The 25,548-nt window shown below is 31.3% G+C and overlaps 3 protein-coding genes across 4 annotated transcripts in view; 1 reads left to right on the forward strand and 2 right to left on the reverse strand.

Annotated features, from left to right (window-relative positions):
* Window positions 1-25,548, reverse strand: part of Ten-a (tenascin accessory) — a 297,917-nt gene that overhangs the window by 127,626 nt on the left and 144,743 nt on the right. The gene's annotated exons all lie outside the window — the stretch shown is intronic.
* On the reverse strand, window positions 4,505-5,694 carry LOC118072325 (uncharacterized). Its single transcript, XM_035092088.1, has one exon. The coding sequence runs from the start codon at window positions 5,630-5,632 to the stop codon at window positions 5,039-5,041; it is 594 nt and encodes a 197-aa protein (XP_034947979.1). The 5' UTR covers window positions 5,633-5,694; the 3' UTR covers window positions 4,505-5,038.
* Window positions 7,475-8,127, forward strand: LOC118072326 (uncharacterized). The gene is made up of 3 exons (XM_035092090.1): window positions 7,475-7,613; window positions 7,707-7,823; window positions 7,936-8,127. Exons 1-3 carry the CDS (start codon window positions 7,553-7,555, stop codon window positions 8,067-8,069), a joined length of 312 nt encoding a protein of 103 aa, XP_034947981.1. The 5' UTR covers window positions 7,475-7,552; the 3' UTR covers window positions 8,070-8,127.

Below are 25,548 nucleotides of genomic sequence, written 5' to 3' on the forward strand. Positions count from 1 at the left end.
GTTTTACACCAGTCCTTGAGTGGTTGTCTTGATTAACTTGACCAATTACATAATGAATGTTTATTAGGCTGACAGCCGTCAAAGGATCCGAGATACAACATTCCATGGAGGTTATATGCTCTACTGAAGTCTATTCCAGCTTCTGATGCATTACCTGTGTGGCTTTGTATAATCGATCCAAAGGATTTAACCCTTGTGATTACGATGATTTATTAAATTTATAGCAGATGCCAGGTAAATTGGAAAGAGAATACAGATGGAAGGATTTGTAAGTTGAAACATGAAGGATATGCTTGGTAAATAGTGTAGTTCTTCAATACTTTTGCTTTCGGCAGATACTTCGTCAAGGAGGGATTTATGCTGAAACACAAGGCAAAACTTTCGAGTGGATCATCACTTCTAATAAGTGAGTATCACAGAAGTTTGCTCTGGATACAAATCCTTTTAAAATTGTCTAGTCGGATAAGCCTTTGGGTATAGTTGTTGTTGGATCGAGACAAGGAAAATTTATCTACATACATACAACACTGGGTGTGTTACAAATTTCAGTTTTTGCTTCATACAATAGACCAGATAAATAGGAATACATTCCTACACCGGCTGGTCCAATACCAACCACTATTAGATACAAACCGGAAATAGAAGTGGCTGAAGTTTAACTAGCTTCGCGTTGGAATGGTCTCATTCGCTTCATCAACTCAAACTGTAGAGAATTAGCTCCTGGCCCAGGTCCAGATTACTTTTGTAGTTCTCCCTGCTTTCATGCAATACTCTCAATTCGTATTTATCGTGCTTAAAACTGTCCCCCCGGTTAAGAAGTACATGCAGACAAATTTGTTGCTGTTTGAATAATGTACAAGAAAGAAAAAGATACTCGAAGAAGCCATTTACCAACATTGCTTTAATTGTTACTTGTTTAATCATGTTTGATCAATTTCAGTTCATATTAGAAAAAGATAATAAATTTTCCAGACATGAGTTGATGAACAATTTAGCAATGCTTTATTTAATTTGCATATGAAATTTTCCTTTCAAGTAATCAAAGTATTATCTTTTATCATGATAATAATCGTTCAGTTCTATTGGCAATGATCTTAAAATAAAATATAGAGAAATATTTTCATAAGGGTAATTCTATTAAAAACTATTTCAGGAAGAATAAAATGATTTTTTATCTTCTAATGAAAGTACCTTTGTGATTTTAGTCAAAAGAACTCACGAATTTTCACAAGATTAGAAATCCTCTAAAAAAACATAATGAGTAGTAATAATAATTTTATTCATAAAATATTCAATAAATGTAGAGAGAAATGCTTATTATGTTCTGAATTGAATGCAAAAAGCGTTAAGATTGAAGAATAATTAAAGGTCTCATTGAAGATAATGAGATCTTGATAGATTTCACTAAAAAGACATCAGATATATACTGAGTGGTGAAGGTAGTAAATTCAGTTTCAGCTTTGGTGCATTACCAAGCGGATTTGCGCTACGACCGAAATTCGCATCTAGTCCTCGTCGAATTGGCACAGGTCCTCTGGTGCGGAGAATAGTGAATTGTGCATTTGCGTCACGTAATCTGTTTTACGTAACGTTGGGGCTTTTGTTCAACGCGCGAATCTTATTAACGTGAACCATTTTATATGAAATCGAGTTAAACGCGGTTCTCCCAGTTAAACCTTTCTCATTGTTCATTAATGTAAAGTCCATACATACATTTGTAACAAGTTAGAATAGAAAATAATTCGCAAATTCGGCCTGCAGATGTTTAATGCATTATCATCTCATAAGACTCTTCTCCTGCATTGCGAAAAACAAAACAAAAAAATACTATGCAGCATACAGATTTTCATTTTACAGCTCTTAAACAAGCCAAATACTCTTTCGGTATGTTTATTTTGTAATAAAATTTTCATATCAGACCGTACGTTATTTGTTTTATATTTTAATGTACTTCATTCAAAGCAACAAGTACAAAAAAAAATGTTTATACAGTTTTAATATTTAAAATGATGAAATTTATTGCCGAAAATATTCGATACGCTTGATTTGGTAGATTCAACCGTCTATTTACCATCTTACATGCCATTATAATTACAATAATCGATATTAGTTGGTGACCGGTCAAACTGTAAATACACGTATTGATATGTTGTGAGAACCAATCGAACTATCGGAATGTTATTGACAATAATTAGAGCGTCAATGAATTAATTAGTTCATTGAGGCATACAGATTTTTCCACCAAATAAAAAAAAATATTATAGTGTTGAAACGTTTAAATTCGACGATTCAAAACAGAGATAAATCAAATCAATGAAATTTGATAATTTTTTTTAATTTCGGAAACAACCAACTAAATGATGAAATAATGGGAAATTGGTTGAAATAATAAATAAACATTTGAAATGGCTCTGTAATTATTTCTTCATTGTCATTACGGGAGTATCGAGTATTTACATTGAGTGTAAAACAATACAGTTGAATGTGGTTTTATTTAGTGAAAAGTATTCCTGATTAAACAACAATCGTTTTTATATCAAATGACAGCAGTAGTTTTAGTTTGTCTCCAACACCTGATGTTCATATAGGATTTAGCCATTGTTTTGTGTATTCAGCTTTAAAGATAGCTGGTATTAAGCGGAATTTTATTATTTTTTTAGCAACATACAAAGTAATATGTACTGACTGAATAGGTAATTCACAACAATAAGATTTTATCGTTGAGGTAGAAGCATTGACTGTATTATTGCATTGTGGTAGTAGTATTGAGTACATTACGTTTTGCTGAAAGTAATAGAACTTCGTATATTGACACTATTGCGAAGCGCACTTACTAGTAATTGGTTTGACAGATATTACCCGGAAACAAAGTGAAATTGTATATATTGTTGTGTGCTATTCTCATGTTCTTGATTGACTCTAAAGCTCTTCTAGAATTTATTGTCTTTCATGCTTTATCCAAATATTTAGCATAATATCGTTGGAATAATACTAGAATTATTGAAGGGGAATGCGTAACGGAGTTGTTTGAAAGTAAATCGGGTATGAGAAACTCAAGTTACAAGAAGTGAAGTGTAGAGTTGGAAAACGCAAGGCGCCGCTTACGACAACCAGACAGTGAAATGATGGCGACGAAAGAAGTAGTAGGGTGCAGATGATGATGATGATGATAGAGGAAAGAAATGAATTGAGAAAAGAGATACTTTTTCTTCAGTACATTTAATTGGCAGTGAAGATAAAACAAATTAGGGTAAATAGGCTAATAAATAGACTAACTGGATCATGAGATGGATAAAATTTTTTAAATGCTATAAAAATTAATGTGCGTTAAAAAAAAGTTGCTTAATTGAATCGAGAGCGTTGAGAAGAAATTTAGTAGATGGAGAGAGAATTCTTTTTTCCTTTAAAAAAGTGATTCAGAGGATTTTTAACTTTCCATTAGAAAGTTATTGTAATTGGATCGATTTTTGAAATTCGTAATTTTATCATATTTGTACGTTTTGATACATTTAAAAAAAAATTACTTTAACAATTTTCTCGAAATATAGTTAATTGATAATCATTTATATCAATTGATTACCCATTAAGTGATGGAACTAAATCTTTATAAAGCGATTAAAGTCCGTAATTAATTAAGAAATTTTCTTAGTTATCATCGTCGAGACGTAAAACATAAATGATACTTCAAAATTATCTACGGTGTCGTTTAATCACTATCTTCATGATACGGACCATAAAAGATGCTCTGGAATTCTTCAAAGTGCTTAAAGATCGTCTTATTCAAAATGTCACTTCAAAGTACCTCTTGATCGTCACTTTTATATGAATAATACTATTTCTTTAATTAGAAAAAAGTTTAACATCTAAAAAAAAAATGTTTAACTACAAGTTTTAAAAAATATCAACTGATTACAATGCATACACGAATTTTAGATATTATTTACTCAGTAGAATGAAATCTAGTGAATGTATATTGTGGATTTAACAATTCTCAATTTGATAAGAAACACGTTGACTCGTCAGATAGTAAAAAAGATGGTTGTAGTGTTAATAAGAGGCGCACTTTCCTACTCAGTTGCTCTTTAAACTATTGTATGATAGTCTTTCCCTTTCTCTTTTCCTTGTTCTCCATCGTTTCTCCAACATTCTGCCGACCCTAACTATTCTCGACTTCGGTAAACCTTGCGGGTAATCAGATACGAGCACACTCTCTTGCATTAATGTGCCGGCGAAGCTAGTCGTGATAAGGCAATAGCAAAAAAATCATAGATCGACCACGATAAAAAGCTTCACTCTTATTTTGTCTACTTTCAAACTTTTTTCTATCACTTTTTTCCTACCATTCGACTCGCACAAGATATCCCAGCACTGTCTCCTGTTTTTTATGCTCACCAATGATCGTTTCATATTTTTTTTTATAACAAATGTGACACTTTCCTTTTTTTCAAAGGACTGTTTGATTATCTTGGAGACTTTTTAAATCGTTTAACAGCCTAAGTTTCATAAAAAAGAATGACATTTAAGTGCGAATGAATAAATAAAATAATGTTAACGATGAATTTTTAAAAGGCTTAGGGTTAAATTTGCAAGAAACCCTCAATGTGGCTTTCAGTAATGACAGCGAGGTGATTAGCATAATTTCTAAATTTGGAAGCCACACTCTGCCTACTCAGACAAGTCTTGTTTGTTATACTGAGGCTTACTAATGAGAGCGATAGAGCACGAATAGAGAAGTTGACAATACTGACTCTCAAATTTATCCCTCGAGAACATATATAAATAAAATCAGAGTTATATTGTGAAAAGAGTCTGATAAATTGTCTTCATTAGTGTCATTTAGGGGGGAATAAATAGCACAAATATGAAAATTGTTCGTAAATACAGAAATAAGTACCTCATAAGTTAATTCACCCTAGTGAAAATATTTGCTATTTTTCATCCCAAGAATTTCGTCAATTTTTAGCTTTTCTAGAAATCTCTAGAAATATTTAGGATTTATCTTTGAAATAATATAAATCATTATCAAACTTTCATTTTTCTAATTATTGTTTGATCCATCAAGTTTGATCATTTTCAATGGACGTTCGTTGCCATTATCATCATCAGACTCATGCTTACGTTTAGATATCAAATAATAATTTGAAAAATTGAGCAACCAATCTCTCATGTATTTTGCATTATCTATAACACAGTAATTTTCGCGAGGAAAATTATGATAAATGCAACTGGTTTTTGTAATAACTTTATCCTCAAAATTATCAACATCAGTCAAACAAATAATATATTCCTGTTTGAAATGTCCAATCACCTGGCACAACTCATCTTTGTGTCTTCGACTTTTAACAAAAATTTTATCAGCATTCTGTAGCTGTGTTATTAAGAAATTAGACTGTTCTTCAACATTGAGATGACCTCGATCCCATGGAATACCATACAAAGCATATTTAATTCCATAAACATATTTATTATACTCTGGTAAAGACTCAGAATCGCATGGAGGTCGAAAAACTCCATGAATAATGAGCTCAGGGGTTGAGGAGTCAGGCTTTAAAATGATTAAACATACTTCTTTCATTCGATAATTATAAGGTGGATACGAGTATATCCAGAAATCCATAATAACAATATCCATGGAAATTTCTCGAAATAATAATCAACTGTTCAAAGTCAAACATTTAGTACTTAATTGAAACATTAAATCATTCACTTCTAATAAATGCAGAAAAAATAATTTTTTTATCACAGAGAAAAAAGTAGTAAAACATTTCTGCGAATGATGTGTGTACAAACACACGACACTTGAAGTTTTATTTACCGTCAATTCAGCTAAATGTACACATACATTAGAGTTTAAATGGTCAGAAATTGAATTCACTTGAAAATGATTACACTTGTATGATGCAGTAAACACAGCGACGTGGTATACAGTGGTTTTGTTTAAAAGGAAAATAATTCAAGAGAAAAATAAATTTGAAGTAAAATAGAAAGGTGCAACTATGGATATTCTCACGCGAATGCACTTACGATCGACTAACACGCACCAAAGAACATATTATTATAGGGGTGAGGTTGATTCAAGCAGTGAAAACGATTCAGATCCGAGCAAAAATGTACTACAAACACTTATCAATTTTTTTCTTTATTTCTTTCTTCGAAATCCTTTTCTTGAAAGTGTGCAGACTGATAGAGCGATAGATTTTATTGCCTTTATCTTTCGTTTAAGTCACGGATCAAGTTAAAGAAAGACGTAAACGAACAAGGACAAAAGCAAGAGTAATGCCTTTACTCACTCATCGAATAGAGCTAGGATGTTTTTTTTATTAAGAGCATTGATCGATTTTTCAGCTAGTGATCTGTATATATCTATACATTCTATAGCATTATCGGAATGCCGTTAGCTCTAAAAGTAATTAAAATCGAATGATCAGTGGGCAAATGTCTATTTCAGTGAATTGCTATCAGTATTGTAGGAAGGAAGGATTCGCGTGTTGAGGGAAGTAGTAATGGTGGCGCAAGGCTCTCTTGCGAATTGCATTAATTCCATGAACGACACGCAACCCTACCCAATAAAGCGTCGTAATTGTCGATGGGTCTCTGCCTCAGGGCAAACAGAGAGGCATCATCAGTCTGGCAGTCTAGAAGGGATGAAATGCTCAGAGTAAGGCAGCTTACAAATCCAAATCACCCCTTTAGAGGAATAGACACTGGGCTCAACTTATGCTGGCCACGTGCACCATTCTAATTTGCTTACGAGCTACTGGCTTAAAGTACAATGCGCCTTCGCGACAGACATATTGGTTAGTGGCTAACAATAAACCCTCATTCTCTCTATCCTACCTAACAAATCCACATTCTTCTCTTTCTCTGACTTATTTTCTCATTGTTTTCGTGCATTTCAGGTACTCGGAATATCCACAGCTGAAATCAAGTGGTGTTGTGTATGCTATAAAAGGAGAACAATTCACTAACGATAATTATTTGACGTCTATTCAACATCATTTTTATTTCACCTCCTTTCTCTGGACACGTCATTTTTTAGTGCAAAAAAGATTTCAGAAAATACCAATTTATTTACAGGATTATTTTGTTTTAATTATTTATATCTAGGAAATTATCAATAATCAATCATTGCTCTCTAATGTGGTCAGAAAAATTAAGTACCTCATCAAATAATAATAACTTTGTACTTAAATAAAAAAAGAGTTTTAATTAATTCATTTTTAATTTCTTTATCAAGAAAATTAGAAATATATGTGAATAAAAAAAATTATTAAATTGAAAATATACGACTAAGTGACTATCTTATCAAAGTTATATTTAAAAATGTTGCTGAAAAAAAAATTTACACCAATTTTATCAAGTGGTTTACAATTATGCAATTACAGTTATTATATTGATAAACTCCCACATTTTTAATAACTTGGCAATTCATGTATCTTATCGTTGTAAATAAATATTATAACACATTTATTCACTTATATAATACTAGACTGCATTAAATTTAGTCTATTTAGAATTTTTTTTGTGACAAGAACAGTGATAATAAATAAAAATGAAGTATTGGATTATTTTGATAAATATTTCATTAATTTATTTTTCTAGCTATCCTTCAGGTCAGTACAAAAATAGTTGACTTGTTATATCATTCAAAAATGTAGGTTGATAATAAATAATCAAATAATATATATTTGTAATATCGATTTAAGTTGTTGGAGGATATACCTGCCATCCGGACGACTGTGTCTCTTCTTCCGTGTGTGATATAATGGATACAAAAGCCGAAGGAGGATGCGACACAGAAACTCAAGTTTGTTGTTTAATGGGTAAGTGATAATTACTACTTGAATTTATTTTTCTTGAAGTATTTAGAAAAAAAAAATACCATCTGCAGCTTTGAGTCAATATGTTCTAAAATTTTATTGAATACTTTTGCAGTTAATACAGAGTTTAGAAACAAATGTAGCCATTATCAAGGGGAATGTATGGATTCTTGTGATGACTTCATGACACAAAAAGTTGATGTTGATGATTGCCCTGATGGTTCTGTTTGTTGTGCAGCTGCATTGTAATAATTATGTCTAATAATTATTCATAAAATATTTAAATAAAAAAAAGTATGAATTAAAAGTTGGCATTATTTTTTAAAATTAATATTCGAAGCGATAAAAATAATTAGAAAATTATTTTATAAATATCTCTAAATAAATTATCTATTCATAATTCATATTTCTTTCATGTTTAAATGCTAGTTGTAGATATATCTACATTATTACAGTTCTTTTAGTTCAAAAGTCACAATGTAAAAAGAATTTTGTTTTCCTTTTTTACATTTCTTTCGCACTTTCCCTTTATTTTCCTCGTAATGCATTTGGCTGAATTTAAATTCTGCGTGGGACTCTCCTGTACAGCAAGAGCTGCTAGGACTTGATATAATCTCGAGCTACAAGGGACCACCACTTCAGCGCTTCTGTCCGGGATCTAAGTTGCATACATTAAATAAATAGGTACGTTCATGTCTGGAATAACTTGTGCCTTTTTCACCATAAAAAAAACATTGATCAAGGACGAAATGTTCAAAGTACATTTTAATTATGATTGATGTTTATTTTAGGACCGCCAATGTGGTCATGTAAATTATATCTTTTTATGTCAATAGAAATATATTTTTTAAGCAATCAAAAGTATTAGATCTACTTTTAATGATACTCAGAAGAGATCATAATTCTTATTTTTTTTTTTGAATATATTATTTTTAAATTAAAACAATTTTAACAATTGATATAAAATATTTCAACACAATAGAAAGTTTTAAATGATAAAAAATTCATGAAGAAAATTATTGATAAAGTCATGAAAGCAATGGAGTATTGTTATTTCTATCAAAGATACATTTTTATTCAAATTAAGTACAAATGATAACTTCAGCAATAACATTAAGAGAAAAAATACCACGATGTTTTGAGATTTTAACAAAAAAAATATTCATACTGAATATTAAAAAACATATCATCTCGCGTTTATATTCAGTAGAGAAGCCTCGAGAAACTGAATTGACTTAAAAAAAATACTTCAATACTAAGATCAATGATTGAAGGATATTCTTTGTATCATTTGGTGCCAAATGTTTGTCTCATATGGAATCAAAAAGCATCAGGTATCACAAAGCATTCGTTACTAGAGCTTTGTAGAGTAACAGTTCGTAGTGATGTCTCGTCTATCCTAACCACTCGTTACGTGACACGCGTTATTTGTATTGTCTCTTATATACAGCCTATGAACAAATGAGAAGACAATATGATAATGAATAATGACTCGACTTCATTCACTCAAATGAATCAACAAATACTCTATTAATCATATTTGCCATTTTAATTTAATGAAAACTGTAAATACATAAAATTAGTTTACATGTGATATGTTATGTTTTATCATAATGCTAAATAATTAGCATAAGAATACATCAAAAGTATGACATTATTTTCATAATTGTACTCACCAACACGGTCCACATCTTCATGCGCATAAAACTGGTGGTGCAACATGATAATGTCTACTTTGCAATAATGATTAACAAATTCAAGGAAAAAATGCCAAACACATCCTAACGTGCATAATAATTATCACACTAAATGCAAAAACAAAAGTTGATTGTTTATGTTTGAAATGCTAATAGTTTGTTTTTATAGCTATACGTGTGATAAAGATCCTGGCGCGTGTGGAAACACCTACAACATGTCCTGCTCACGAGTCGAGTTTTTTACTCTCATCTTTATTCAGGTTCGTGAACGAGAATAAAATTTTATCACCGAGTGAAAATAAATACACAAAAATCAAATAATATTATTCAGATAAAATCACCAGAATCACAAAAGAGAAGACATTTTCAAAATGTTATTTGATATAGAAGACAAAAATCCTCGTGGCTTGAAGGTTAAGGGAAGGAGGAATTGGTCCAGAGTGATGCCACTGGAAGTGATTGGACGCTAGCCGAGTAAATGAGGCAAGCGTGACTGTGTTGTTTTTGTTCAAGGACACTTAAAAGATTGGAGATTGAAATTGCTAGGTTGATGAGGTCGTTGAGAGCGACAATGAGATGACAAAATCGAAAAAGACCGAGAAATTCGCGTAAACGAACAACATTTGATTTGCTGTTGGTACGATACTGTTTGATATCAATGCGCAGGTCATAAGAAAGCTTTTGCAGAATCATGGGGTTGTGTAGAAATGAACGACGGTAGCGCCACGGTGGGCTTGCAAAACTGGCTTTTCACCACACTAACACAACCACCTTCATCCTCTCTCTTCCTCTCTATTTGGACGTATTTGCTTCAAACTCGGTACTTGGATGCCGTTGACGCTGCTGCGTTGCTATCGATTGGCCCAGTTGTCCCTTGTCAGAGCATCATCGTCCCATCGTCAAACGAATCAAGTGTCCTGATTCACCTTTACCTTTTTCTTTAACTGTATTCCTCTACCTTTTATTTTATTTTCTACTTGCACTCTAATGACGTAACTCTACAGCACATCATCGGGGTCACACTCAAGCTCCAAAGCTAAGATTTTATTAGAAAGTTGGAATTTGTTTCTTATAAATTATTCTGTCCATCATTCATGAACTACTTAAAGTAATGCTTGCCAATTGGGTACATTAAATTCATTAGTAATACGCTTTATAGAGAGAAACTGTGAATTTGAAATCAAGAATTCTGCTAAATGTTTGGTGGAATTGGATCTATCTGTAAGCATCAAGCTTCAGGATGGAATAATTAAGGATTTCTCCATAACATCAACCAGACAGTCTTGTCTAATACTTGTGATTACATTTCAGAATTCAAGCAATTGGACACAGTGACACTGTGTCACTAACGAAACATCTCCTGAGAATTTCATTGCGATGCTTCATGTATTATATATCTACTCTGCTATTCTCATTCGTCTTTGCTCAATTTTTACTTTATTTATTTCCAACGAATAAAATAAAAATAATGCCACTTTTATTTATTTACCAAGACAATGTTCTGAACATGTGTTTAATATCATTTCAATTAATTTATTAAAGTGAAGAGTGCAATAAATTTAAATAAAAATAATGTATTGTTTTCTTAATTAAATAAAATAGCTTTGTCATCATTTATGAATACTAGAAATATCCTCGAGATGTTTTCGTTCCTCTCGTCGGGATTATAATTAGTTTTTACTTTCAATTTAAATACATTTAATAGCCCACGTGCTGTCAAACTATTTGTAATGATTGAAATGATTTTCAAAATTATATTGCACAGCTGATGAATTAATCATCAATCAATATGACTTAATCATCGAACACAAAATTAAAAAAAAATTCAATCAGAATATTTTCGACATCTCAAATGAAGTTGTAAAATAAATTAACATCAGTAAGTGGTGAATGAAAACGTCAATTAATGTATTGATATGTAGGAGTCCAATTAGGTCATTAAAAAAAAAAATGTTAATAGTAAGTGTCAAAATTAAACTCAATTATGCGAGTGTGCAGGTTTAATTTGATCATGATAATGAATTTATAAAAGTTGGAGATGTGACAAAATTTACATTATAATTATTTTTATTATTCTCTAAATGAAATAAAATGATTTATTAACAATCCATTACGTAACATATTTTTAGACTAATTTAAACTTAAATTATAAATAGTTAGCATTGCCAAATATGTTTAATAAATCACTTTTAAAAGTTGACATTCATCACAACTATTATTATAAAATTAATTCAAGATAAAATTTATTTATAAAAAGATTTTAATCATTGTTAAATTATTTTTTCCAACACAATAACCTGAAAATGATTCATGTATCATGTAGGACTATAAGATAAAGTGAACTTGGTGAGAGTAAAATATTTCAACTTTGATTACAAAAATGGAATAAATTAATAACAAATCTTCTTTTATAACAGGCGTATCTTTGTCTCATGCATTAGCGAGGTTGAAGCACGTAAACTTTCTAGGCTGCAATGACGTGCACCGGACAATAGCCACGTGGGTGAGCATGGCAACTTTACGAGCACCAGGAACAATATTCCTCAACGACCGTAGCGACGCACCTTCATGTTATTTCGTGGTGCTCGCAATGATGAAATATATTTACCTTGGCGCGCGCGTCTATGAACAAGCTGGATTAGAGCTTGGTTGGATTTCATATGAAGGTGGGACACAAGCGGTGTTTCTGCAAGACAGAAGCAATGCATGGCAATAGAATAGAGAAAGAGAGCTGGGAGATGGTCTGGTGGAGTTGTGAGGGCGTTAGCGACAAAGGATCTCGGTATTATTATGTGTTGGGCTCGAATGCATGACAATGCGGCCAGGCAGGACGCTCTTGGTGGCTCTGGAGTACCACCACGGGACCAACGCCCGTGCACAATGCTTCGCTAACAAGGTCGGCAATTAATGAATCGTCGAAAATGTATTGCCGCTCGGGTGGTTGGAGAAGGGTGCATCCACTGAGAAAATTCAGACGAATGAAGCTTTGAGTGGGGTGTCGAATACTTGTCGATGCATCACAAGTATTATTGTGAAGGGAGTATCAAAGATACTCCTCTGGAGATTTGGTTGATATATTGAGTCCCATCCCTTGCTACATTTGTATCATTTGGGACTTCATATGATATTATATGGTATGATGATGTTGACCAGTTCGTGTTACAGAATATCAAATCTTCCAGAGGAAAACAAATCGGACGATATTTTTGCAGCTTTGGAGACAATATTTGCTTGAAGTTTTATTACTGTTTTATGGTTTTGATTTGATGTGTCGATTGAAATTTTTATTTGAAGCATGAAGATATTGTAGTAGTTAGTGATATAAATTGTTAAATTAACTGATGGAACAATGGTTGTTAATTAGGCTCAGGATGTTTATGAATTTTGGAGAAAGCAATAGAATGTTGAAGAATAGTTATCATTCATATTGTTAATTAAAAATGAATAAATATTTTAAATTGAAAATATTTAAAAAGTTTTTAGGTAAATAAATATGATCCATATTGTCAATTTTTGATGCTGTCATTTTGTATTGATTTAAATTTTTTATTGTCGCTTGTATTTTTTTTTTATTTCCAATATTTTTTGACAGGAGAAATAAAATGTCGGAATATAAAACTGGTGTTGCTTTTCACAGGCTGACCTGAGCGGTTGGTATATTTGAACATGTTTGAATGATGAAGCAAATATAGCTTGCGGTAGAGAAGCGACACGAACAAAATTTATGTTGCGAGAAAATGTTTTTATGAAACTGTATAATTGGACGTGTGCAGTTTAGAAAAGAAATTTTAATGAATACATCATTATTGTGTTTAATCTATTAGCTATTTTTCAAAGTAGACACATTTAAAATTAATTGATAAAACGCTTTTTATTTAGTTTAAAAAAATGGAGGAAAGTTTAACAGAGCTAACATAAAAGCCATTGATAAAGTTTCCTTCAGAAGGGAAAAAACTAATCTTCTAACTTTCAAGAGTTTAACTAACACGTATAAAGAATAAAGGGTTTCGCCTTATTCTTTTTTAAAACAGACACATCAAAAAAAGGTTATTCTACCCCGAATTGATTGTAATTGATCTCCACCACGTGTTTACTTGTCGGAATAAAATGATTGATTGAATTTTACTCACAATCTTTTATCAAAATAAAACTTTCATTTTTCTTCCATGTCTCTTGATAAAAATGATTTTAAGCTTAACTGTCTTCGAACGTTTGCTTACATTGTTTTGCATAAAGTTGCCGACTAATCGGTAGTAAGTTGTGTGAATTTCAGATTATACACTAGTACTCAGTTGTAACGAGCCACTTATGTGCCCAGAGGACGATTGTTGACGTAGGAAAAGAGGGAGGAAGGAGGTTAATGTACGAAACAGCTTTCGACTCAGTTTGTAGAAGAGAAAGGAAGACAAGTTCAAAGAGGCTTAACTAAAGATCATATGAATGTGTGCAAATAGTATAATGTTTGTAGAAAGAAAAATTAGATTCATTTTTTTTCGTCTCTAAGTGATCACTGTGACAAGATGAGAGCTCCATCGCTTTATCTACTTTGACTGATTCTCCATTGCCTTCCTGATGATTAATTAAATTCAAATATTGTCTTACTGTGACACACTTTCCGTAGAATTATATGGTTTTAACCTAATTCATTTTACTATATGTTTTCAATATGTATGAAAATGCTATTTCATTTGATTAAAAAAATTTTAATTTATGGTATTTTATTTCCTTTCACGTTTGTCTTTTGTTGACTTTAATATGAAGATTATAAAGTTTTGAAGCAAAGTTTGAGTTTTTTGAAAAACTTTTTTTTTTTTTTTTTACAAAGTTTCATGCAAATTATTTTCAATATTTTTTTAAAAACTTTTATTTACCTTATGCCACTTTTACCTCAAAAAACTTTTTGAATTTTTATCATATATTTCGAAGTTTACGTTTCCAATTATTTCAATATTTTCCCTAAATATTTTGAGTGAGGATTCCAATTAACTGCTGAACAACGATTGATTTATCCTATTGAAAAGTATTCAAAACAGAGAAAAATGATGACTATTCAATAAAAATTTGATCAAATTTTTTCTTTTAATCAAAAATAAGTTTCTATCAATAATAAATATTTTGACTTTATTTTGTTGAAAGCTAATCTTTTTTTTTTTTTTTTAATAAATAAAAAACATTTTAAGTCTAATAAATTATTTTAATATTACCAATATTTTTCATTCAAATTAAACAAGATATTTTGATTGTTTAAATACCGAAGAAGTGTACCGAATACCTGATAGGTAAGGAAAACAATTTTTGAAACAACAGAAGAGAGTAAGAGGAGAGAAACGAGCGCAGGTTTCAATTTTATTATAACCAAACGCTACTTGAGTTTCATTTCAGCGTATAAACGGAGCAAAAAGATGAAAGTCGCTCACGCGATAGAGGGTGGTGGCAAGGACGTGGTTCACAGTGATGAGACACAGAGGAGAAAAACTCTGGAGCGTTGAAGAGGACAGCTAAAACGACGAGGGCTTAACAGAACGAAAGCGGAAGTAAAGAAGAAAGAAAGGATGATAGGTGTGCTAGCAATGGTTGAGGGATGAACGTAAAATATGTATATATTTCCCGGTGGGACACGAATTAAAGTGGAAACGAGAAAAATAATGAAACTTGTTTTAGAATCTGTTAAAGTGAATATTATTTAAATCTGCTGGAATAACAGGGCTATCGCATGAACGATTACGTAGGCGGGAGAGCTTGAGAAAAGGGTGGAGAGAAAAAAGGTCTGGCATGTGTTGGAGCAAGGAGGAAGGACTACATGAGAAAGAGAAAACGAGAGATGTTGGATGAAAGATAGAAAAGTAGAGCAGAACACCTGCAGTAGAACAAGAGAGAAAAGAGATTGCTACGTTTCCTCTTACTACTGTTGGATAACCTCTACTTGTAATATTATTTCAAGAATATATGTCTACGTTAATACACCCTTTCCAGTCTCATTTCAGTTCTCATTTTGGCGGTACTCTCGTTCATTCGTTGAGCTTTCTTTCCCCTCCTTCCACTACTCTTTACTATTTTAACACGCGCGTGCTAACATTGCCACATCACATCCCATCTACATCCCATTTCTGGAAACTTGCCCTATCGGTCGCTAGACTTGCATTCACGCGCATAATCGGCTGCTATAAAAAGTGATAGGCTAAGGAATATCTCGCTGAACGTTTATGCTTGTGCTTTCATTTGTGCACTTGCAAAGTGTCATGATTATTTCCTATTTCTTATCAGTTATTCTCTAAATAAATTCTTTTACAAATTTGTATTATTTTTCTAAACAAAAATTCATGCTTTTATTACATCCTAAAAAAAAAACAAATTTTTTATTAATAATCCAGTACTCAACGATGAAATTTTTTTCGATGATTTAAAATATTCATTATTATCTGCAGTGAAGAGAAAATGATGTCAAAAGAGATTAAATTTTATTTTGAAATAAAAACAAATAGTTTTCTTCTCAAAATGAAAAATAAAAAAAAAAAGTAATTTTCGTTTATGTCAGTGAGCATAATAATGATGAATTTACAATCATACTAAATTAACTGTAGAAATATTTGCAGTGATAATAATTATAACACCAAGAGAAGGAACAAAAGAAAAAAGTTTTTATAGAGGAAAAGCAACTATTTTGATGGTGTATACTCGAGTTGTCTCTCCAGGGAAATTCAACCCTATCGACGAACGTGGCAACATTATTCTATCCTTAGAGTTTTTCTCTCATCATTTTTCTCAACGAGTGTATTTTCAACTGAGATTATCTCACTGCAATAACTCGATATTGACGTAACAACGTTTCGGATCAATGCAAGAGAGAAGAAGTGAGATAGACAAAGAGTATTACAACTTACGCGCGCATATGTTCATGAGGGACATGATTTTCGATTGACGTGTTACCCATGGTTACGTAATTCGATGTGACACATATGAGAGAGGTTGTATACACTAGAGATAGTCCCTGTTCATCGATATCATGTGGTGTGATCTTGATACACGCGAAACTTTCCAGCTGTTCATACGAAATTCCACCCCGATAAATGTGCAAAATACTGTTCTGCACTGGTCCACAGTTGAACGGAGTTTTACTGCTGAGAAAGATGCCAAGAACATAAAATAAACAAAATGGAGAATGAAATTATTCCAAGATAAACATAAACCGTAAAAACAAACTTTAGCTGTATATTTTATTGCTAAAATTTCCAACATTTATGGTACGATATTTTTGTAAATTTTTTTTTTCTTGTTTATTGATGTCAACAAGTTTTTAAAAGCTAATGCCAAGTTAATGTGAGATTAATATCAACGGTATGTATTATATATACACAGTGTCAGATCTCATTTTTGATGCTTCACTGAACCTTATGACTCTTGCCAATAATATTAACATCATATTATGTTTTTTATTTACTTGAGGAATATGTTCACACTGAAGTTTGCTTTTTTTTTGTTTAGTTATTAATGTTTTTTTTTCAATATACTTTCGAATTTGAGATTTAAAGTGGAAAGGAATTTTTTATTTCGACCCAATAAAAATGAAGTTTTTTAAATAATAAAATATTCGTTACTAAATTAATCTCCAATTGTTGATTAAGTTATTGGAATAATTAAAATGAAACAGATTGGAAAAAAATTTAAATTATTCATATATTGAAATATTCGCTGCATAAATATAATATAAGCATGTATTATTTTAAAGCTACAGGCAAAATATAGCATTTTTAATAAATTCCCGAAATTTTTTCTAGCATTTTTAGAAACAATTTAATATCATTAGAATTTTTAATTCAATCATTTGTTTCAGGGCAAACTCTCTCTTCTCTTGAAAATTTTTTTTAATACGATTATGCACTTAGAGCTCACAAAATAGACTTTTTGTCCCCTCCCAATTAATGACAAAGGGTAACTCTTGAGTACCATTTTGTGTTATCATATGCGTACATATTATTTTTCGGTGTTTATCGTTGCAGTAGGGAATGGAGGTAAAAAATAAAAGGAAATAGTACTTGGGTGAGTATTATCGTAATATAAGGCCTACATATGAGACTTCCACTCATTGCTCGAGGGTTAGAAGTCTTGCATGCAAATATGTGTGTCATGGAATGACATCTCAACCCCCCGGCAATATAACCCCTTGCAATACTCTACATCGTATCCGAGTATAGTTGCTTCTGTGGCCCCCTTATAATACAACCAGTCCTTTCTATACCTTCTGCACCGCCCTACAACTTTCAGTATTCTCACTCACACTCTCCTATTTTCCTGCTTCATTTTGTTCTTCCCTCTCTTTCCATCCAACGGCCTTTCCTGCTCAGATCAATACACGTACGAGGTTTTTGCTTGCTTCACCCACACATTTTTCTACTTAAATGACAATATTTTTCTACACTTTTTTTATTTTTAATCCGAACATTACTTAAGGTTAAAATCTACTTTTTACTATTTTTTTTTTGTGACACTCGACTATCGTCGACAGTTCACGCAAGACTCATATTTAATTTTTTTTCCTAGTCACCTCAAGTGCTAAGTTAAAAATATAATATTAGAGTGAAAAATTAGGCCGAGACGTATAGTATTTCGGGCTGAAGTAGACACACGGGACTATATCATGATATGGAGCGAGAATCGCTACGTACTGGGTCCCTTCATGAGCCATAAATTTCTGCCGGATCGGACGTTAATTGTTGAACGTCCAATTTAACGGCGATTAAACGCTCTGGCGCGGCAACCGTCGCATCGGTTACAACCCGATCGGGAATAAAACGGAAAACTCACGACCGCCAAGCACTCGCGCCCCCTCTAGATAGATCTTGGTTTATAAGCATTATTCAAAAAGATATCGAAAATAATTGTAGCTGTACGTCACTGCGAATCAAAATGTTTCATTTAATTAGAGTACCCATTAGAAAAGTTACTCTCATAAATTATTTTTAATGCATTACATTTAATTAATAATTAAATTTCTTGAAAATGACAAAATATAAATTGTACTCGTAATTCCTAACTTGGAATCAATTGATTTATTATTTAAGAAGTTAAATCTGAATTTTATGAAAAACGATGAGTAGAATTATCAACTTCTGAACAAATTTAATTACAATTTAATAATTGTTAATAACATATAAGTTGTAATAGATTAGTTTTTACTAGGTCATAAGTTAGAATTATCTTTTTTTTAAAAATATTATGATTTCAAAAACTTAAGTTATAAAAGGTTTAAATATTAGATTACGAGAGATATTTGAAAATTGACATAAAATGTCTTATTTTATAAAATGATAATTAAAAACCTTTAGTAATAAATCAATTCCTATGAATAATTACCACAAGTGTCGTTTTTATACACCGTGATAACTTTTTCACGAAATATAAGTGCAAAAAATGATTTTTTGAAATTTAATTATTAATTTTATTCAAATGAATACATTCAAAAATTTTCAAAAGTATTGATTAGAAGAATAACTTGAAAATGAATCAACATTCACTGAAAACTTATTTACTCAGTATATATTCAGCGGCAACTACTCAGAGATCTATAGCAGTTCATGTAGGGTTACTCCATTCGTCTCTCGTATAAATTGAGAAGCCTGCAAACGTGTCTGTATCACGGACAATGAAAATGCTCGGGATCGTTTGTGCGTTCATTTAAATCGCAAAGTAGCTTCGCTTCCCTCAACAAGAACTTCCTTGGCGCCCCGACTAATCGACCAACGTGGGTCGCCGCTGTTGCACAGACTTTTCTGTGGTAAAAAGAGATACAACATGGAGAAGCTAAATATACTTGAAAAAAAAAAAAAAAGATTTCCAGCAATCAGTATAAATAAAATTCACTCCCAATTATTAATGATGAAAAATGGTTGAAATGTTTATTCATTTATGATAATGATAATCATTAGTGAGAAATAATTGAATAATTATGAATGACATAAATCGTGTCATTTTTGTAATATATGCTTCCCTTCAATGAGATTTTGATTCATTTTTTGTCAATTAACCGGACGTTTTATGAAATTATAACTTTTTGTTTCAACTTATGAAGTGACATATTGATACACTGATAGACAATTGTAATTGACTATTGACGTGAAATTATGAAATATCCAATTTTATATTACCACCAATGTCGTAATGTTATAAGTGATGAGATTATTATTATCAAATTACAGACTTGATTACAATTGGGAAAGATTTGAATAATTTATGACAGAAAGATTGTCATTACGATGAAATTGCCCTTAAATATCGAGTTAATAATAACAAATTTGATAGGCTTTTTACGTATATATTATGGAGGGAAAAATCAATCAAACAAAGGAAATGGACCGTGAATATTGTGGGTTCGTAGAAAAGTGACTTATAGCTTCATGTAATTGTTTTTTTTTTCCTTAAAAAAAACAAACGATCGAATCTCTATATATATTTAACAAACCTATTTATTGTTTTTTCGTTCTAATAAAGTGTATTTTTCCAATATCAAAGTTTCTGACAAAATTAAATTAAAATGGATTCGAGCGAATAAATATTATTATTTTCATTGATTATTAATACATAAATATTCCAGATTTATATATTTTTATCTCCATATTTATATATGATGAAAAAAAAAAGTTGATATATCACATTGATAAAAAAAATTAATTCTTTATTTAATAAATTACGTTATTTGATTCGAAAAATATTGTTGCAAATAAATTTTTAAAATATTTTTATTTTTTATTTATAAATATATTTGTTGTTAAATTTATTAACTCAGTACTAAATGAAATACTTTTAAAATCAGTTATTTGAATACGAGACTGTGCAAGCATTCTTTAAATTCATCACATTACTATTTTTTTATCTCTCTGTGTATTAAATCATCATTTAAATTTTTTAAATACTCAGATTGTTGTATTTATTCCCCAGAACCACGGGAAAATGTTTATGAAAATATTCCATGAAAAAAGTTCATTAATTTCAATAATTTATCGTTACCCCCATCACGATAAATAGATAAATAATATATTCGTGAATGGTATGCACTGTTTTATTAAAAAAAATAATAATTTAAATCGCTCGGCTTTTTAACAAAGAAAAAAAAAATAGCACAAACGAAATTTGATGGAGTAATTTGTATGCTCGAAAAATATTACTGAGACATTAAGTAAAAGAGGGATTTTACGAAACTTTCAATTGACGCATAAGAAAAGCTATTACAAACGCATTTATGGTAAAGGGAGTCAAGAAACTGTCATTCCCTTTTGTATAAACCGTAAAAAAGACTGTAGCACTCAATATTGGGGGCATATATATATGTATAAATTTACACATACATATAAAGCATCTTGCTAAGCTCTCGACCACACCAGCCGGCCAATAAATCGAAGAAATCGATGGCTGATTGAATGGAACGAAGTAGATTGCTACTCTGTGTAACTTGCAGCACGCTAAAGTACTTAGCAGTTAAATGCTGTGGAAATTGCGTGCGTATTTCTCACTCCTCCTTACTGTACACTTTTCTTTCTTTCTCTCCTACCGTCTGCTCATGCCACTCACTTTCTACTACACCCTCTGTCACTCTCACTCCACCCCGATGGGACGTTAACTGCTTGGCGAAAAGAGATTTTCCAGAGACGGGCCAGCAGAATTCCGACTCTTCAGACACAAACAACTTTCACGAGTCTCAACATGAATTACGTCTCTATTGCGCTATTCGCTCAATTGACTTTTATATTTATTTTTTTTTATCACATTGTATACCGTTCAATATTTTGTTTAATGTCAAGTTATAAAGAATAGCGAAATGCTTTGACCATTTTTTTACACAGTCCATTGCGTCCACTGCCATGAGATACCCTTCTGCCCTTCCTCTAGACTACACTACATCTCAAAGAATCTTTGAACATTTTCTTTAAGAACAACCGAAAGATATTTATTTAAGGTCTTTCTTTATAAGGCCACCAGTGAAGACTTTCATATGAATAAACTTTGAAAGAAGTAACACTTTTTTATATTTACAATGTCAAAAGAGAATTAAAAATAAATTTGCAAATCCAAGTGCATTTTTGTTAGTCATCTTAACATGTTAAATATGACCTCACCGGTTTAATTAACATTGTAGTCACTTTTTACACATTGAGAAACGTATTAAAATGGATAACGTCATATTTGACACGTTTAAATGTGTAACAAAAACGCACTTGGATTTGCAATGTTAGCAGTTGGTTATTTCTAGAAAAACAATTATTTAAAGAAAAACCCCGAGTTTTCAAGACTATTTATTTTCCAGCAATTTAAAAAAATATTTTCATTTTAATCAATTTTTTTCATGACCTCAATTCTCATTGTTTACATAAAACAGTTGTTTACATAACGAATTGTCGTATAAATTTCATAAATTTATGACTTTTTTCATAATTTTTTCTAGATTTAATGCAGATTATAGAAGAGTAAAAAATAAAAATAGTGATAAAGGTAAGCTGCCAAGAATATACGTATATCAACAACGTATATAAGGATGATATCGTATAAGACGGTCTGCGTAGGTTATCTAGCGGGCAAGAGAGATATGAAGTCAGCGGAAAAGCCACGAGGGAAACCAACTGCAGAAGTCGCTTTATATTGAGAAGCAAATTGAATCTGAGCGGCGTCGTAAAAGATGAATATCACAAATTCTATATGTATACTTTTTGATCTCGTTCCCTCAAGTATATCTGTAAAAAATTACTTAATCCTGATAGATATATATATATATTTCTAAAAATAAAACTATAGAATTTTATTGCAGCGGAAAAAAACTCAATAACGTGCATGGTCTTATTATTCCATTTATTGATTTATCAGTTTACTAAATAAATTCTCTCAGAAGTTATGAGATCTTTCTGTAGCCTGCTTTGTCAATCCGTTCATCGGCTTTTCCGATGCGGAAAGAAACGACTTTCAAGTCTTATCGAGCAGAAGACCGATTCTCGAAAAGTGATGTACTGTATACTATCGCTAAAAGGTTTGTCCTATGGTTAGTGCCTGGCACATAGGAAGGTATATCTCCATCTGGGGAATTTTTCAGCTCATACAGACAAAAATGCTAGATAGCTGAAATTATATATAGCACATCTTGTTTTATTCGTTCAAAGCAGATTAAACCAAACAAAAGGAACGCGACGGCTGATGGTTTTTTCGACGAGATAATAACGACTGCAGTATATTTTTCGTATCATAAAATAGAAGACGATCGTTGCAGTACGAAAAAATGAACAGGAACAAAATTGTGTATGCCATAAAACTACATCTCATTCTCTTTCTTATCATGAACCTGGCATTTGTAATTTTATAGAGTATTTTTTCATCTTGTGGATAATCATAATACTTCTGTCGAGGGAAAAAATTAAAAATTGTTGAGATCATTTGTTGCCATAAATTGTTAATAACAGATACAAAAGGGGAGATTCAAATAGACTGCACTGGACATAGAGAGATGATGAGCATTTTCAAGTAGTCACATTTGGTTCCGGTAACGTCATGGATGTGTCAGTGGCTTGCGGGTTACCACCCATTTTCTGCTCACTTTCCTCTCATCACTTGCAACTTAATATGGGTGAAATAGTTGGAGTATCAATTGATTAATGTATTATAATTACTGAAATAAAAAGTAAAACTCTACTGGACTCTCAATTAGTTTTAATGTAATTTTCAATAATAACTGGAAAATATTTTGCCATTCATTATAATTAATTTAATGTATAATGTATAATGAGTAAATTTTTTGGAAAGAATTCTTTGAAATAATATTATCAATTTATTTGGAATAATTTGTCATGTTTTGTAATTATTTCAAAAGAATCAGGTTGAACAGGTATCAATACTTTCAATAATGGATGTTAATTTTCAGTAGGATAATAATATAATATATTATAATTCCACATTAAATCACATAATTTAATGAGCAAGAAATGGATTTATTATCAATTATTTTTAGCATGAGGAATTTATTGTTGATTACTCAAAAAGCTTCAAATGAACTTTAATAAACATTCTTTCATCATGATACAAATTTTATTCCATTTATTAATGTATGTATTCAAATTTATTTATTTATCTATCAGATCGGTAGTCGTTTTATTTATAACGGCAGAATTTTTCAGGCACATTTGACACTGATATTGATGATGAAAGCGAGTCATGTAATTATAACAATTGATTGCCTTTGATGTTGGAGTAATTATTGATGAACAAAAAGCATTATAATTAGTTTTGCAAGCAAATTTCATTAATAGGTAAATGAATGCTCGAGTTTGGTACCGATCTATTGTTGTAGTCTATCGGCACACGTCACGTCAAAGCAATTTTATGACGAGCTACAGAGCTTGCATGTATGACAGCAAATGAAATATTGCGGTGGTATTTTTTCACCTTACTCTCAATTTAAATTGTCATTTCACTTGAACTATATGTCAAGTAATGTCGAGTCAACTCGACTGTACTCTAATAAAAAATAAAAACCAAAATTGATTTTCCGTATTAAACAAACTGATATAAATTTTGATATGTATTCGGTAAGTAAATAAAGTTTCAATAAAGTATTAATCTATTATTGTATACACGAGTTACTACCGCTTCTAAAATTGAATATTTGATTAAGGTATTGAAAATCGAACTTGATTGTGTATACAACAATACTACAAAACATTATTGTTAATGATTAACTTCTTGAAAAAATTTCTCCCCTTCTGTAGGAAATAGATTTTTTTTTTAAATGAAACTCCTGTTTGTAGTTTAAAAATACAAAAAAGCTTTCAAGTGTTTTTAAATAATATTTCTCTCTCTCTCTCTCTCTTCTAAACTAAATAACATCTTCATTAATGAAACTTTTTATTTTGACATTTTTTATCCAAAATAACCGATTAGCAAATGTAAAAAATATGCTATTAAAGCAACAACCCTCTGAAACAGGTGAATTATTTTATTCACATCCATTTTTAGTTGATCCTACCAATATTTCAATGCTGAATAGTGAAGAATATTTTATTTTATTGCAATCGATTTAGGAATATTTTTTTCCATGGACTTTACAGCAATACTTTTAGAACGTGATAAAAAACTAACAGTACAAAAGGTAAGAATACTTAAAAAGTAGACTAATTGCCACTATACAACACCTTTTGGTAGGTCTGATAGGCTAAGTAAGGTCCTAATTTGTACCGATCTAATTACACTAGCTCCAGAGAATAAATTAGCCCAGAGTGTACATAAAATTGCGATTTTCAAACAAAGCACGAACGGTACAGATTGAGAAATACTCACGAGGACTTGTTGGAAAAGAGTGAAAGCAAAAGAAAGATTGAGAGACATCCACTCCTTTTATTCATTCTCAAACCGCACTAAAGCACCTAATTCGGAAGTCAAATAAAGAGCCCCGAGTTTCTGGCTTCTTTCTTATCTTGCAGCTATTGAAAGTTTTCTTTTTTTAAACTTTTTTATTTTTTTTACGATAGTGTGCAATGTGCTTCGGTGTTTTCTTTCCGTGCAGAATTTACCGCAAATAATTCAATTACATTTTACTCTCTGTGATTAACTAATCACAGTCTTCAATAATTCACTGGACTACTTGCTATAGATTAATTATATCAACTAAACTACTTTTTCTCTTTCAGTTAATTGTTTTTTTTTTCTTCTCTATTTGCAGTAAATTTTATTTATATCCTGTGACTCATAGATGAGAAAATTCCTTTCTCTTTCTCTCATCGTGTACCCCTTTCTTCTTCACCAGGTCTTTTGATCCAACTCGCATCAGATGACATCCTTTTTTGTATCCCAACGCTCATCGTATTCATGAAGGATCAGGAGACATCGTATAATAGAGTGCCCTGAGAATTACACGAGTCTCCTGTTTCGGACCCGCCCAGTTTCAACTGATATATCTTTGACCCCAAACCTTTCATCATCTTCATTATAATCCTCGTTAAAAAAAGCCAAATATGCATAAAGAGGGTTGGGGATATTTAAAAATAAATAAATCTATTCAGCAG

Source organism: Chelonus insularis, unplaced genomic scaffold (assembly GCF_013357705.1).
Source record: "Chelonus insularis isolate UGA/USDA-ARS -01 unplaced genomic scaffold, ASM1335770v1 contig_93_pilon, whole genome shotgun sequence".
NCBI lineage: Eukaryota > Metazoa > Arthropoda > Insecta > Hymenoptera > Braconidae > Chelonus > Chelonus insularis.